At 48.5% G+C, this 16,343-nt stretch overlaps 1 protein-coding gene across 2 annotated transcripts in view; it reads right to left on the bottom strand.

Moving 5' to 3' along the window:
- Positions 1–2,594: 2,594 nt before the first annotated feature.
- Positions 2,595–16,343, bottom strand: part of NUAK1 (NUAK family kinase 1) — a 67,542-nt gene continuing 53,793 nt past the window's right edge. Inside the window, exons 5-7 of one of the 2 annotated variants that reach the window (XM_036456107.2) lie at positions 12,754–12,873; positions 10,189–10,321; positions 2,595–7,215 (exon numbers count right to left, since the gene is read on the bottom strand). In XM_036456107.2, coding sequence (XP_036312000.1) covers positions 6,062–7,215; positions 10,189–10,321; positions 12,754–12,873 — 1,407 coding nt within the window. In that variant the 3' untranslated portion in view covers positions 2,595–6,061. The remainder of the gene's footprint in view (positions 7,216–10,188; positions 10,322–12,753; positions 12,874–16,343) is intronic. The other variant, XM_036456108.2, reaches the window with a different exon arrangement.

Below are 16,343 nucleotides of genomic sequence, written 5' to 3'. Positions count from 1 at the left end.
TCATAGCACTTATTACAATTCATAATTTGAAGGAGGAAGGGGGCTATTAACTTGATTATTATGTTTCTTCCACCAGATCCAAGTAGTCTTGAAATCCACCCTCTTGCCGGAAATCAATCATTGTCTCACTAATAGAAAGATGTAAAAGGCTGGTCAACCTTGAAGCTCTGAAAGGTCAGAGCCAACCACTCCCTATCTGAGACAATGGTAACTGAGGCAACTTCCCCATCTTATAATCATGTAAATCCTTACTGATATGATAATCTGCTTATTACCTGCCTAAAGGGCTATGGGTGTCTCCCAAACCTGCTTAAGGGTAATGGATGTATCCCATAGCCTCAATAAAAGGGATACAAGGCCAGAGTCTAGTGGTAGTCTTCCCACTATAGGTTGACTCCCGCCTGGCCCCCCATTTTCCCAAATTAACTCTTTTCCAGTCTCTCTCTTCATTTTAGTGTGCAGCCTCCTCCAGAAACCGGACCCTGAGTGGGCCCTGAACCACGCAAGTCCAGTTAAGGGATCCCACACCCTCTCTCTAGAATTCCAAATAGATGAGCTAATAAAGCCCTTATAGTGTGTAAAAAAAGTTTCAGCTGGGTTTTCTCATATTATAGCTGCTTTTACTAATATATTTCCTCTCTATAGCATTATGTTGTGTCTTCCTGATGCTAGCTGTATAAATTTTAAATCTTCTATGTGTCCGGCCCTGTATTAGGTACTTTATTACATTTAATTTCCACAACAACTCTGAAAGTTAGAGCTGATTTAATGTTATTTTGTAAATGCTGCCCAAAAGATGTAACTTTTTTGTTGTTGTTGGCTCTGATCCCTTCTACTGAGAGCTGCCCTCACTCACTGTGCAATTCTGAAGGAGCTGTCATTCAAGTATACCACAGGGGTGGGCACAGGATTCAGTCTAGCCAATCAGGGCATCTCTTCACCTGGACTCTGTGACTGGGCCAGAGGGAAATATAATACATGATCCCAGCAAAGCCAATCACAATCTTCCTTGGCACATAAATACTGGGATATTAAGATTCTCTCTCCGACTCCAGGATCACACACTAACAGGATCTTTAATCCTATTACTTCCAGGAGCTACCCTGTTTCCCCGAAAATAAGACAGTGTCTTATATTAATTTTTTCTCCAGAGCGTTGCGCTAAGTCTTATTTTCGGAGGATGTCTTATTTTCAGGGAAACACAGGTATCTTGCTGCCATGCAGAGAAAGCCTGCCTAAGAACAAAATCCACATTTAGTGAGAGTGGAAAAGAGGCCAATGATATCACTTGAACCCCTGGATCCAGCTGTGCCTGAGACATAACAAGAAGCGGTAAATTTTTCTTATTACTTCACATGGTCTGAGTTGAGTTTCTGCCACCTCCCTTGACTGATATGAGCACCATGTAGAAGCCCAATGAATATTAAATCTCAATTTCCCCCCTTAAAGTGACCACTCCCGGTAACCTCACCAACTTATCCATTCATTGATAGCAAGTCATCTGTGCTACTCCAGTCACCCCTCTATTCCTCACTACCCTTTATATGTCACATTGGGTCCAGCTCCAAGGCCATGCACATGCTAGTCTCTCTACGTGACTGCAGACCTATGTCTTTCCAAAGGGACTCATTTTTAAGCAGACTTCCTCTTAGTCCCTTGCCCTGGAAATGACTGACAGGCCCATTTGCTAAAAAGGGCATGGACCATAGCAAGAATGAAGAGCTTCCAAGCCAGGCAGATAGCCTTTAAACGTCAGTGAATATTGCCCTGTAAAGAAAGGACTATGGTTTTCCATCCATGTTGAGTTTTACATTCAAGGAAACTTGAATCTAAAGTGAAAGTTGCCATTTCTTTGGAAAGTCAAGACTTTCCTTGCATGGATCCCCGGCCTAACACGTCTCTTCCGTACAGAGCAGGACTCTCAAGGTTTGATTCCACGTCAGGGCATGATGTCATTTGGTCTTGTGACTAGGTTCCAGGAATGCCCCAATCTCCCTCATTCTTCATCCCTCTTCCCGAGCTTCCTGAAGGGTCTGTGAGCAGAAGGAACAATGAATGGCACAAAGGGACTTTTTTCCAGGCAGAGCAGTGGCCTGCACCACTGGGAAGCATGGCCCATGGATCTGGACTCTGAGCAATCAGAGTAGGAATGTATCTGCCCTTAGAATAGAAGGAGGTGCCAAGGAGGGGGGCAGGCAGAGGAAGCTGAGGCTCAGCCCAGAGCATGGCTGTTAACCTCTGATTCTGTCTCTAGTCCAGGTGGAAGGAATTGGGTCAGGAGTCTCCTTTGGAACCAGAAATGAGAACACGTCAATGTGAACGTTATCTGATAAGCCAGAATGGGTCGTAAAATCAAGGGAGGGGAAAGCCAGGCTACAAAAAGGGAAGAATGAAGCTGATATGCAAAGAGGAGCAGAAAAGAGAACCTGTCCTTAAAGACCCCACTCTCCACTGCCTACTGCTCTCCGCCTTCTGAGAACTTCGAATAAATCCCCCATTTGTGCTTAAGCTTGAATGGTTTTCTGTCGGTTGTACCCATTCTATCACTTAGTTAACTAAACGAAAAACAAGCAAATAAAGAAGCGAAGTCCCAGTTCAGTTCATTGCAATTTATTTAATTTAAAAATAAAAACAGAAACAAAAACAAAACAGAAATCAGTTTCCAATGAAAATACAAACACTTTGGGTGGTTATCCAGATTTTTTTTTTTTTTTCTGTTTTCCTTTTTTCTTTTTTCTTTCCCCCTGTAGGCTATTCTGGGCTCAAACCAATCAAATGAGTGAAAACCAATTTTGACTGGAGCCATCGAGCATGTTGCACCAATTAAATTACACCAATATATTATTATAATACCTTTGAAATGCCTTTCAGACCAATAAATAAGAAAAGACAAATTCAAATAAAAAAGTCAACTTTTTATTACCAAAGCAAAACAAAAAAATAGAAATTAAATAAAAGTCACAACTTGGATTTTTTTTTTTTTTTTTTTTTTTAATGTGCAGTCAAGTTTCTCTCTCTCTCGATTTTCTTCTAGGAATGATACCATGCCAGTTAATCCCTACAGAACATTTCCAGTTTGGCAATAAGCAGTCAGTCGATCATTCACATTTGTACTCAAGACAGCAGGCCTGGGCAAGCCTCACCTGAATCCCACCCTGAAAAGTGCTCCCTGTCATCTCAAGCAGCAGCACCTGACAACAGGGATGGAAATTCAGTGAGTTCTCAGCCTTTTCATTACCCCTGGGGTCTTGAAGCACTTCCTGAAAACTGATCATGCCTTTGAAATTTACCTGTAAAAAGAAGGATGACTCTACTCCTTTGGCAGATGTGTAAACTAAGACACTGAAAGGCCCAAGAGGCAAGGGAAGGACCGGGAGAGCTGACATTGAACCTCCTTCCTGGTCCACTGGGTCGTAAAAGTGTCTCTCGCTTGTGATTCCGTGGAAACGAATCAAGCACGACCTGCTTGGCGAGGGATTGGCAGGTAGGGGTGGTAGGACTTACTAGGAAGCAGGGAAGTGGCTTTTCTGAGCTTTTCCCTCTCTTCCAGGGTTTTCCTTAAAAAGCAGTTAACATCCCATCTAGGAGGATCTAGCAGAATGTCAGAACTAGGCAGGGCTTGAGAGACCAGCTAACCCACCCCTCGAGCTCTCACCGAAGAGGAAACTTAGTCCCAAAAACTCTGCAGGTGCCCAAGGCCACCAGCTCGTTAGCAGCACACCAGGACTCAGCCTAGATTCTCGGGGTGGAGGACTGTCTTTGTCACAATCCAGTCTGGGTTTACGGACAACAGAGAACATACACGTGTGTTTCTCTTTGAGGGGGGTGGGGGAGGAGAATAGCTTTTCTGAATAGTGTCATTTTTATTTCAAGATTAGAAGGTTGGAAAATACTAAACCGAGGTAATCACTTGGCAAAAGGAAAAAACAACAACACATCAACCAGTAGGTAGGTGATATACCTAAGTCATACTGACAGCTACCAACAAGGCCGGCTGCCATGCAAGGGGACCAGCAGTGTGGCAGACAAGGGAACTCCCAAAAGGTTGTGGAAAATGAGATAAGAAGGAGTAGGGAGCTCAGAGGCTGCAGAATGCCCTCCATGCGCCTACACACCCTCCACACACTCTTTGCCACCTACAGAGGTTTTAGTGGTGTGTTGTTTTTTTTCCCCTTTGAACCTTTATTGGAGCTCAGGAAGGAGGTGGAATTGAATGCAAGGAAACTGAGAAGCTTCCCACAATACATGACTCTGCTGGACCTGAAGGAACCCAGAGCTGGTGGCCAACAGGAGAAATGCCGCCATCTCCTTAGGGAAAGGGTGGCTTTGTCCTAATGAAATGTTCTTCATGCCTTAAGGTGAATTCTTTCTCATCTCCCCAGGAGCTATTATTGCCCGTTGGATTTCCCAAAAAGACTTCCAAAACTAGTCCTCCTTGTGTCTCTAGGTGGCTGCCTGAAGTCAACCAACTTGAAACAAGGGTTTCAATTCCCTCAGGCCAGTAGAATCTGAAGTCATCCCAAATGCAAAAATAAGACCATGAATTTCAAACCCAGAACCTGAAGATGTGGGAGTGACGTCTTGTCGCCTGCAATCTGAGTGTCTTTTCAAGGTGAGAGTCTTATCACACCTCTTCTCTGCCTCCTCCAGAACCATCTGGGCTTCCAGGGAAATGTCTCCTCTTCCACATGCTTCCTCCCAACCCACCCTGCTCTTTCAACACCTTATTCATTTGAATGGATGAAACATTCTTTTTTCTCCCAAAGCCTAGGAGTTCAAACCCATGACACAGAATACCTAGCTTTGGGGGAGAAACACTTTCTGCCTGACTTTCCTTTCTTCATCCAAATATCCCACCTACACACTAACTCCCTACAAGCAAACTCACCTACTTCTGAGGATTCCACACGTGGTGGATGGGGAAACCGCCTGTTATAGCTAGACAGGGTCAATGGGTTAGCCAGTTACTCCTTTGGAGACTACAGACAGTGTCACATCCAATTCCGAGCATTCATGCAAATGAGAATGAACCCAAGAGGCAGCATTCCAGTTAATATTGAGATGTTATAGAAATTGACAGGTTGCCCCCTTATTGATGTTGGGTCAGTTTCCAGTCATCTGTGCAAAAAAGCACAGAGGGTCCCAAGTTCTGTCATACACAGTTTTAACCTTTGACACCACCATCTTTTTTTCCCATCCACCTTTGGGAAGTTGTGCTGAAGAGCAAGACAGACATCAGAGAAGAAGCCAAAAAAATCACCATGGGCTCTAAGTCCTTGGCCGAGTTCAGAGCATCCTCTCTCTGACCAAGGCCCTATCTTCCATTCAAGATAGAGTAGCAAATGAACAAGTGCCACTCCGGTAGCATTAAGAGATAACATAGACCCCACAGGATACCTTAACCTAATTCCCAGGGCTTAACCAGGTCAATGATGGCAGGAGTGCTACGGCTCCTCTTCCCATGCTCATGGCAGCCATGACTAGTTGATCACAGCACTCCTTCCCTTGTGCCTGGGCTACTCACACCAGCACAGCCAGCAGCCACTACCAATCAACCACTGATTCAAACTCAGGTTGCTGAAATCTACTTGCCAACCCCATGCAATCAGACCACACCAAGCTTGCTAATGTGAGAGAAGGAGCAAGCTCTGAGGTCACCCAAAGCAGATGTCCCCAATCTCTCTCATGCCTCCTCCAGGAGCACTCAGATGACTTCTAGGGAAATGCTCCCTCTTCCATATGCTTCCTCCCCACCCTCTAAGTGCTGACCAATGCCACCCTCCCCCCCACTGGATAGCTGGGCCTCTAGGAGGTACCATAAAGCTGATGCCAACTAGGACCCAAATTCTGACTGGCAGTTGACAGGACTGGCAGAGAGCCCACTTCTCCCTTTTAGGTGCCAGTGCAAGGTTGGCACCCTTGGCCAAGTGAGATGGCACCAATCCTTTTTCAGTCTATCATCGTGGCCAGCAAAGAGGTAACCAGCTCGTTAGCACAAGTCATTGCTTCCCTTCCTCCCTTGTACCCACCCCCAACCCGCCCCTGCACCCCAGGCGGGGAGCTAGTTGAGTTTGTTGCAGATCTCCAGCGCTTTCTTGTAGACCTGAGTCACGTCATCCATGTCCGTGAGGAGGGAGAAGCTGCTGTCTCCCAGCCGGTTCCGGTACCGCTTCGGGTACTGAGGCCGGGGCCGGTTCTGGAGCCCCTCAAAGTCCTGGATCTGGAGGAAGTTCTCCGCCGAGACGCAGCTGCGGATGCGCTGGCGGGCGGGGCGGTTCTCCTGCAGATCCAGCAAGTCAAAGGAGTCGTTGGACAGGACACTGTCGTCGCTGATGACGCTGGAAGGCCGGCTGTAGCTCCGGGAGAGGCCCTCGGAGGAGACGCTGGGCTCCAGCAAGGATTCCAGTGTGGGCATTTCGGGGCTGGCGAGGGCCGGGTCCATGGCGCCCGCGGAGTACTTGCTGCTGTGTTTCAAGATGCCCTTCCTGCGGCAGGACAGGCTGTGGACGGTCACCCTGGCCGTGTCCGGGGGGCTGGGGGACGGGATGCCGCTGCCCATCCCGTCGTTGCTGTCCAGCAGCTCCGAGGACTCGCTGCGCTCCGGGGAGGAGTAGTAACCCGATTCCCTCTGCTGCGTCTTTTTCAAGATGCCTTTCTTGGGCATGGTGGCCGACTGTTTGGGGCCAAGCTTGCCTGGCACCTCCGCCTCGGGGGAGCTCGGGAGGGGCACGCCAGTCCGACACGGGTCCTGCTCCATCTTGAAGGCAGAGGGCAGGGCCGGACTGACCACGCCCTCGATGAAGCCGGTGCTGTGAGAGCGATGCTCGCTGTTGCTCCGCTTCTTGAGGATCCCTTTGGGCCTCTTGGAGCCCAGTTTGGACGGGCTCTCGGGCGCCGCGTCCTGGCCGGACTGGGCAAAGTCGTTCTCCTTCTTGGACTTCTTCAGCGAGCGCTGCCGCTCCAGCATGACCTCCGAGGCCCCTGGCTTCGTCAGGCTCTTCATTTTGGCCTCTGCCTCGACCTGCAGCCCCGTGGAGCGGTGGTGCCAGTCGATGATCCGGGCCAGGAGCGGGGACTCGGAGTTGGGGAGGGCATCGCAGTCGCAGACGCTGCTCTTGTAGCCCCAGTTCACCCACCAGTGGTTCGCGATGTCCTCGATGGTGGCCCGGCGGTCGGGGTTCACCATCAGCATCCACCGGATGAGTCCTCGGGCATCTGCGGGGCAAGAAGGAAGAGGCCTTAATGGGAGCCCCCGGCTTTGTGACCAGGATGACTAAGGAGACACGCTCAGTTTCCGAAAAGTCCAGTCGGAGCCCCAGTCTAGCCAAAGCCTTCCAAACTGTACCTCTAAAACACATGTGTCAAACACAAGGCCCGCCGGCCAAATCCGTCCCGCCAGGCCTTGCAATGTGGCCCGCACCGCGCTGTCATCACTGCACTCCGCTGCGTTTCCATCACAATGACAGTTTATGACTGTTCAGTAAACCATTCTGCCTGCGATTTAGGCTGGATTTTAGATTTTGGCTCCTTCTCTGATTGAGTTCGACACCCCTACTCTAAAACCTCATCAAGACTTAGAACCACATGCCGAAACTGGTTTGGCTCAGTGGGTAGAGCGTCAGCCTGCAGACTGAAGGGTCCCAGGTTCGATTCCGGTCAAGGGCATGTACCTTGGTTGCGGGCACATCTCCAGTAGTGGGTGTGCAGGAGGCAGCTGGTCGATGTTTCTCTCTCATCGATGTTTCTACCTCTCTATCCCTCTCCCTTTCTTTCGGTAAAAAAATAAATTTAAAAAAAAAGACTTAGAACCACAGGCCAGTTCACCATCACAGCCTGGCATGTGTTTGCATGTGAGGGGAGGGATGTCACAAACTACTGAGCTTTCTATCAACTCTAATCTTTATAAAATGGGCAAGGCCGGGTACCCCGAAAAGAATCCAGACCCAGTCCCAGCAGGTGAATGTCATTTCACGGAAAGGGAACACAGCTGTAGATTCCTATGGCTCTCTTTAGTCCTCCAGACATAGGCTTGCATACGCATGCAGTGCTCAGGGTCATCGGGAAAGTGTGTAGCGATGACAAGGAAATGTGGGGCCGAAATGGCGAGAAAAAGCTCCTCGTCAGAGAGGGAAAGGAGGAGGATGGAGAGGAGCTCAGCCCTGGCACAGCCGGGCAGTGAAGGGGCCAAGTGAAGGGGCCACGCCCACGGCTGGCTTCGGCCAGGTCCTGCGGCCCACACCCCAATAGCTCAGCTCCTTTCCCTCTCCGACAGAAGCCACAGCATGCGGAGCTGTCGGATCCGCGAGCTGATCTGTCTGCTGTCAGCTCGCCGCCTGTCTGACAAACTCCATTTGCAAATTTCTGCTGCCAGTGAGGTAGGGGGAAGCCCCACAGGGAACCAGTGGCCTCTCACAGCTTACACACCGACTTCAAAGATCATCTGTGCTTCCCTGATGGGAGCTGAATTACGTCCTGGGAGGCGCCCCCTCCCCCGGCCACTTATTATATGTGGGCTAGTGAGTAGCTGGCAAGGGGGCCAGGGGTGAGCCCCACCCTGAAAAGTGACAGGACGGTGTTCATTCAGTCATTCCGCAAATATTCCCTGAACTCCTGCAATGTGCCAGGAACCCCAGGTAGCTGGTTGAGGCAAATAAGACCGCCATCGAGGTCACCCTGAAATTTCTAAAAAAAAAAAAAAAAAAAATCCCTACCAGGTTGGCTTATTGAAAAAAAAATAGATATGACTCTATCCATCTACACATGTGAATGGTCAATCCTCATTATTCACAGATCCTGTACTTGTAAATTCACCTACTCATTAAAATGTATGTGTAACCTCAACATCGGAACTCAGGCTGCTTTCCTGGCCACTTGAGTCCAGCAGAGAGAGGCAAAACCCCGAGCTGCCCAACACACGTGTGTGTCCAGCTGAGGCCCACCGAGGGACGCACTCTGCTCGCTGTGTCTGCGCGCGTGGCTCGCCCAGTGTCCCTTTCAGTCTCTTCTCTATTCTCCATTTTCACGTTGTTCACATTTTTGCACCTTCTGTGGCTGTGGCTGTTTCAACGGCCCCAGGTGCAGGGCTGAGGGGCTATCTAGTGATCCCGAGGAAGAGAAGGCTGTGATGTGTGTCAGGTGAGCTTGTTCAGGCATGAGTCACGGGCCGTTGGCCCTGACTTTGATGATAAGCAATCAGCAGTATATTTTAAGCACGGTATCTTTAAACAGAAACACACAGGGTTTGTTTAAAACAAGGTTGCCTACTGCTCAGTGACAAAAGCACAGGCACTCCAGAGGCTCACAGGAATCGAGCCCTGTATCTCACTGAGAAGCAGCGCCTCGGGTCTCACTGACCAGTGCTCATAGCAACATTACATGAATAATGAGAATTGCCTATGTGTGTCCGTGTATGAACATATATGTGTATGTATACATATGAAGTGCCTGGATTGATGGTATAAACATACACACAGGGCACTCTCCCATCAAGAGGCAGAGCCCATGGCCTCGGTGGCTTTGACCAACGGGACATGGCAGAAGGGACTTTGTCTGGCTTCTAACACAGACATTAAGAAAGCCTGTCAGCTTCTTCTTCCTCCTTCTTAGAAGTGCAGGCTCCCTCCCAGACTGAGAGGCCCGGGGTGGCACCTCACAGACAGAGAGCCCACAAGGAGTGCCCCCACATCAGCCACAGCGGAGCTTTACCCAACCCGGGTGCTCACCACGGTTACGTGGTTGTGTGGGGGAGGGGACAGAGCCCGATGCGGCCACAGACCATGAATCAGTGCCCCTGGGGGCACAGTGGTGAAAAGGGGCCGCTGCCACGCTCATGACACTTACAGTCTAGGCAGGGTGGTCCGTGTGTCTACATGGACCAGGAGACGCCAAAAATACCTTTCCCAATTTTTTAATTTTCAGGGGAGAAACTGAATCGAAACAGGGTCAGGGGTTTGCCCAAGTTCACACAGCAAGTGACCGGGACTCCCCCTAGCCTTCCTGCCGTGGAGAAGGCTTGTTGTGAAATTCTCATTGGGGAACGCGGCCTCACCAGCCAGCGTTGCCAGAAAGCAAAGACCTGGCAGGAAGAAAGAGAAAAAGCAGGAGACTCCCTTCCAGACGCTAAACCAGAAGCAGGGAGCGTGAGCCAGGGCAGCTCCCGCCCCACCCCGGACCCTCCCGGGCACGCACCTGAGGGCTGCGTGGGCTCCCGGTACTCTCCGCTGCTGATCTGCCGGATGAGGTTTTTGTGATCGAAACCATCGAAGGGCATTGTCCCATAGACCAGGGTGTAAAGCAACACGCCCAGGGCCCAGCTGTCCACCTGGAGCGGAGAGACAGGACAGTGAGGAGCTGGGAAGCGGATTCCGGATGCTGCCCAGACCATTAGCATCACAGCGTGGGAGCAGCCACCCCGGCGACCCCGGAGCTGAGTTTAGCACCTGGCAGGCAGGTTGCCATGGCAGCCTGACAACCGATATGCAGCGCAGCTGGGCATTTCCACTTCAAACCAAGACCCCGCGGTCCGACCCACATCCCGCAAAAGAACTTTCTCAAACAGACTGTCTGCTTTGGTCCTCATTGTAACTTTGTGCAATCGGTAGGGTCTGGATGACTTTCACCCTCCCCACCCCCACTTGACAGATGAGACTACTGAGGCACTAAGGCCTACATGGTTTCTGGAGAGGCCTCGCCCCAGTGACGGAGGTTAAGCCTGGGTCACAGGGCTCCTGGCTTCTCACCCAGGAATCCATTCCTCCCTGTACCTTCCTTCAAATGGATCGGGCGGCAAACCCAAAGGCTTACAGGAGTCAGGCAGACAACAAACGTGAACGAAGCGAGAGAGAGAACTTTTTGGTTTTTCAAGAGAAGTCAGAAACCAGACTTATATGGGAAATCTCCCAGCTATCAAATGTTTGTTCAATATATATACATGTTTTTCTTTTTTAGAAAAAACAAACGTGGCCAAATAAAGCACGCTCGCCGGCCGGTTCACAGGCTGCCAGCTTGTAACCTCAGAAACAGATCCTCTGAGATCAAAGAGGCGTTCATTATCGATGATAAATGTACAGTGTCGAGTTTCTGCAGTTTTGTAAATGGAATCCCGTGCTCCTCCCTTGCATTTTTACTTCAGAAAGACTTTCTCGGCACTGTCATTGGCAGAGGCTGCTGGCATCCTTCTCTTCCGCCTCCAGCCCGGCCCCAAACACTCTCAAGCAGATAAATATTTGGAAGGAAACATTTCAACCCAGTGAACAGCTGCTATTTAAGGAATACTGAGTGAATAAAAATTTCTATGTAAAAAGAACCATTTTTTTTTTTAAAGAAAATAGCCACTCAAAAAAATAGCCAGCCGCTTTTAAAATAACATTTCCACCTAACACATGGCCCCCAAAAAGCCTTAGGCATGTAGAGTCATGCATTGCTCATGAGTTCAAAGATACAATTAAAACGTATTTCTTTAATTAAAAAATACAGGCTATCAAAATTATTCATGGGGGAATTGGTAAGATATGTACACATATAATACCTTAATTTGAAAAAATGAAAAAAAAATTATTTGTGAAAAGGTAGTCATTCCCAGAACTAAGGGGTTTTTGGTTTGATGTTTGTTTTTTTGTTTTGTTATAATGAGGAAAAACTGAAAGTGATCTGACTGTCTAAATCTTGAGGAGTAAATTATGCTGTTTATTCCTACAATGAAACTTCATGTTGTCATTAAAAACTATTTTAATAACAAATTTAGAATGTGTCCTAATATGTTAATAGAAGGCAAAATATATACAGTGTATATACATACATATAGTATATATATGTATGTATATACACACACATACATATGTGTATATATACAGTATATATATATTGCCTTTTGTATATATGTGTATGTATATATATGCATTTATATATACAAGGACCTCAATTACTTTTTAAGACTTTTTTATTGATTTTTAGAGAGGGAATGGAGAGGGAGACAGAGAGAAATATGTGTGTGAGAGTGGAGCATCAATCAGTTGCCTCCTGCATGCTCCCCATCAGGTATTGAACTGGAAACCCGGGCACATGCCCGGACTGGCAACTTTTAGGTGCTCAAAATAATGCCCAACCAACTGAGCCACACAAGCCAGGACTCAATTATTTCTGAAATGCAGAGATTTACACTGGAAAAAAGGTCCTTTAAAAAGCCACAAAAATATCAACTGGTTATCTTTTATGGGTAGATTGCAGGTAACTTTATTTTCTCTTTTAGGCTTTTCTGGGTTTTTCTATTTTTCTCCCAAGTTGTGTATGTTACGGCTTTTATAATCATACTAGAGGCCTGATGCACGAAATTAGTGCATGAGAGGTTGGGGATAGGGGATTGTCCCTCAGCCAGGCCTGCACCCTCTCTAATCTGGGACTTCCCTCTCAAAATCCAGGACCACTGGCTCCTAACCATTCACCTGCCTGCCTAATGCCCCCAACTGCCCTCCCCTGCCAGCCTGATCTCGCCCCTAACTGCCTCTGCCTCAGCCCCCGCCACCATGGCTTTGTCCAGAAGGAAGTCGACATCCAGAAAATGGCTGGTTGACCTGGTCTAATTAGCATATTACCCTTTTATTAGGTAGGATAAGGAAAAGTTTGCTTTGTTTATTTTGTTGGGATACTTTTTAAAGTATTTTCTGGATTAAGCTCTGTGCCCTCTGGCCTTTTCTCCCCCCAAGACCCGCCACCCACCCAAAGCCATCCACAACAGGCACATCCACAACAGCTCACCTCTGGCCCTCGGTAAGGCCTCCCATTGACAATTTCAGGAGACGCATAGAGTGGGCTCCCACAAAACGTTTGCAAGAACTTGTCCTTCTGGTACAGGTTGGAAAGCCCAAAGTCAGCAATCTACAAAGACAAGCAAGATCGGGGGGGGGGGGGGGGGGGGCTTGTTAGTGTCGCAGTCCGTGTCTGAATTGGGTCAACTCGCACCGCCCAGCACTAGAACAGCTGAGGGCACCTGGGGGGGTCTGCCGGCTGAGTCACCCTCTTCTCTGTAGCCCTGGGTCTTCAAAAAAGGACCAATCAACACGACTGGGCCCGTGGCTCCTGGTGGCGGTCATTGGCATCCAGCACACATTCTGCCCCATCTGCATACTACCTGCTCTGTTACTTAAAATGACTCCTTACCTGGACGCTCTACCTTTTTTAAAATATATATATTTTTATTAATTTCAGAGAGGAAGGAAGACGGAGAGAGAGACAGAAACATCAATGATGAGAATCATTGATTGGCTGCCTCCTGCACACCCCCTACTGGGGATCGAGCCCACAACCCAGGCATATTCCCTTGACCAGAATCGAACCCGGGACTTTCTAGTCCACAGGCCAACACTCTCTCCACTGAGCCAAACTGGACGCTCTAATCTTCACTTACATTTAGATTTGCCTGAGAAATCCACAAAACCACAGGCTTGATGTTTCTGATGAACACTGAAGTGCATAACTATTAGTTTGAGAAGTATTCACCTGTGGCCTACTTAAAGTCACACTGCACCACGGTGGTGTGCACATCACACTTGGGAAAACCCTTACCTGTGCACCTGACACCACCACCTCTTTATCCGGTCGCCCCCAACTGCCCTCCCCTGCTGGCCTGGTCGTGCCCTAACTGATCAGAACTGCAGTTTGCCTAAACAGTGACCCTAGAGGAAATGGAGTCAGGGCACTGGGTTTTGTTAAGTGAGTTCTTAATCCTATTTCAGCCATCTGTGTGACATGGAGCAGGTCCATCAGCTACTCTAAGCCTCGGTTTACTCACCAGAAAATGGGAGTCCATGATCCCTATCCTGTTCTAGCTCACAAAATTATTGTGAGAATAATTATTTAAAATCCATCCAGAGGAGACCATGAATGCAAAAGTGCTTTATAGTCCTAAGCAAACGCTTTACCTAACCTTGCTGCTCTTGGCTACTGAGCTTCAGTTGGGAAAGAGAGAAAAGCTCTGGAGATGAGGAAGTGGTGATGGTTGCACAACCATGTGAACGTACTTAATGCCACTGAACCGTACTCCTAAAAATGGTAAACTTTATGTTATATATATATTTTACCATTAAAAAAAAAAAAAAAAAGATTAGCCGAAACCGGTTTGGCTCAATGGATAGAGCGTCGGCTTGGGGACTGAAGGGTCCCGGGTTCGATTCCGGTCAAGGGCATGTACCTTGGTTGCAGACATATCCCCAGTAGGGGGTGTGCAAGAGGCAGCTGATCGATGACTCTCTCTCATCGATGTTTCTAACTCTCTATCTCTCTCCCTTCCTCTCTGTACAAAATCAATAAAATATATTTAAAAAAATAAAAAAATTTAAAAAAAGGATTAGGTGGGTGTATGGGAAGAAATCACCCAAAGAACTTGTATGCATGTATGTGTAATCCATTGGATGTAGACAATAGGGTGGTGAAGGCCTGAGATAGGGGGGGAGGCGGGCTAGAAGAGGTCAATGGGTAATACTTTCAATAATAAAGATTAAAAGGAGAAGAGGAAGCAGATTGAAAAAAAAAATTTTTTTAAAGGATTAGCCTCAGATCACAGGAATAATCGCTGTGAGCTCACTCGATGAAAAAGGGAAGTATCAGCTTGCTGGTGATTAACCGCTGGGAAAGGATGCTGATGACATTGACAGTGTAAGCAATGGTCTGACTGTCATGTGCCGTGTCTAAGAGGAAGTCAGTGCACTGAGCAGATCAGAGGTGAAAGCCAGGAGAACCTGGGGCTAACCCTGGGCTTAGCCCTACTAGGGGCTCAGTGGGACCTGCCAAGTTCCTCCATTTCCTCACCTGCAAAATGGGATGATAACAGAGCCCACCACATGAAGGTGTTGTGAGGATCAGAGAACCCGCATGGAAAGCCTTGAAATAACCCTGGTTCCAGAGACTCTATTCATTACAGCTGTTTCGATAATGCTGATGATTCCGTTTCCTTAACACTGCTAGCCAGGCAAAGACACAGGACTGAAAGCATTATGCTGCTGTCCACCCAGCAGCCAACCAAACTGTCATCCTTCATTTCGGAAATAAGCACGAGAGGCTGCGCTGCATGAGGAGAAGGGGAAGGGATGGAGAGTTTGAGTGTTTGAGTTCAAATCCCGGCCTCAGCTTTTCCCAGCTGGAATTTGAGGCACGTTGGTCAACCCCTCCCGCCTCCACAGAAGTCTGAGGACCAGCAGCATGGCCACTGGCTGGGAGCAGGTCCGTTACAGAACTGCAGGCCCCGCCCACCTCAGGCCTACTGAGTCTGGTTGCATCTTAGCAAGATCTCCAGGGGATTCGCCTAACATTAGCCACTTTGAACCTGTTTCTTCATCTCTACAATAGGGGATGATTACGATAATGTAACCAACCTATTTTGCAGGACTGATGTAATATCAAATCAGTGATAGATGAAAACCACGCCTCACATGGCCTGCAGTAAATGTTAGCAATCGCTACTTCAGCCTCTCTGAGTCTCAGTGTCCTGGGCTGGAAAATGGAATGCAAACAGCACCAACAACAGGATGCTGTGAAAACCAAAATCAGGTTCAATGAGACGATAATAACAACAATAAACAATAATAACAGCAGCACCACTACAGGTCAATCACCATTCCGTGAGCACTACATATATGCATGTATTTGAGTCATCACAACAATTATGATGAGGGTGATGAGGAAACTGAGGCCCAGGGCGGAGACATGGCTGGCCTGAGATGTGGAGGAAGAGCCGCTTTGGCTGAAAGCGCCACATAAAGAAGAGTTACTGCTCTCAGGTGGCTGAGGAGGAAATGGCTTCCTGTGGAACTCTGCGGGAAGACACACTCCGCAGCTCCTTTCCGGCCAAGAGCTCATGGCCGCGGCTTTCCTCGTGACAGCCTCCCTCCCGAGCTGTCAGGAAGTGGAGGCAAGGAGTGGAAGCGAGCAAGACAAGAACGGGGTCAGCTTTCATCTTCAAAAGATCCACGCTCACACCGCCTATCCGAAGAGCATGGACATGACTGATTCCACGGGATCTGGGGAAGCTCTTCGCCGAGGGCGCCTCCGAGAAGCAGCCTCTCGGGATGCTACTGAGCAACCCGCCCTGGCTCACCGCTCCCTCAATGCAGGCATCCCTGTGCCTGGACAGTCTCTCCCTGGGACAGCTGGACACACGCTGCTACAGACTAGGAGAGGCGACCTGAAGCAAGGGCCAGAAAGTGTCTTCGGGATCTTTACTGGATTTAGAGAAAACCTGGGTGGGAGCTTAGAATTTATCAAGTGGCTGGTCTTTAAGGTTAAAGACCCGTAGCTGTCGCCAGGCCCATCGCTGATTGGCTGGGGGAACCTCCTCATCTGTCAAATGGGAG

The sequence above is a fragment of the Pipistrellus kuhlii genome, unplaced genomic scaffold, assembly GCF_014108245.1.
Source record: "Pipistrellus kuhlii isolate mPipKuh1 unplaced genomic scaffold, mPipKuh1.p scaffold_m20_p_3, whole genome shotgun sequence".
Lineage (NCBI taxonomy): Eukaryota > Metazoa > Chordata > Mammalia > Chiroptera > Vespertilionidae > Pipistrellus > Pipistrellus kuhlii.
The sequence above is the reverse complement of the archived record's forward strand: the minus strand, read 5'-3'. Positions and strand labels throughout refer to the sequence as shown.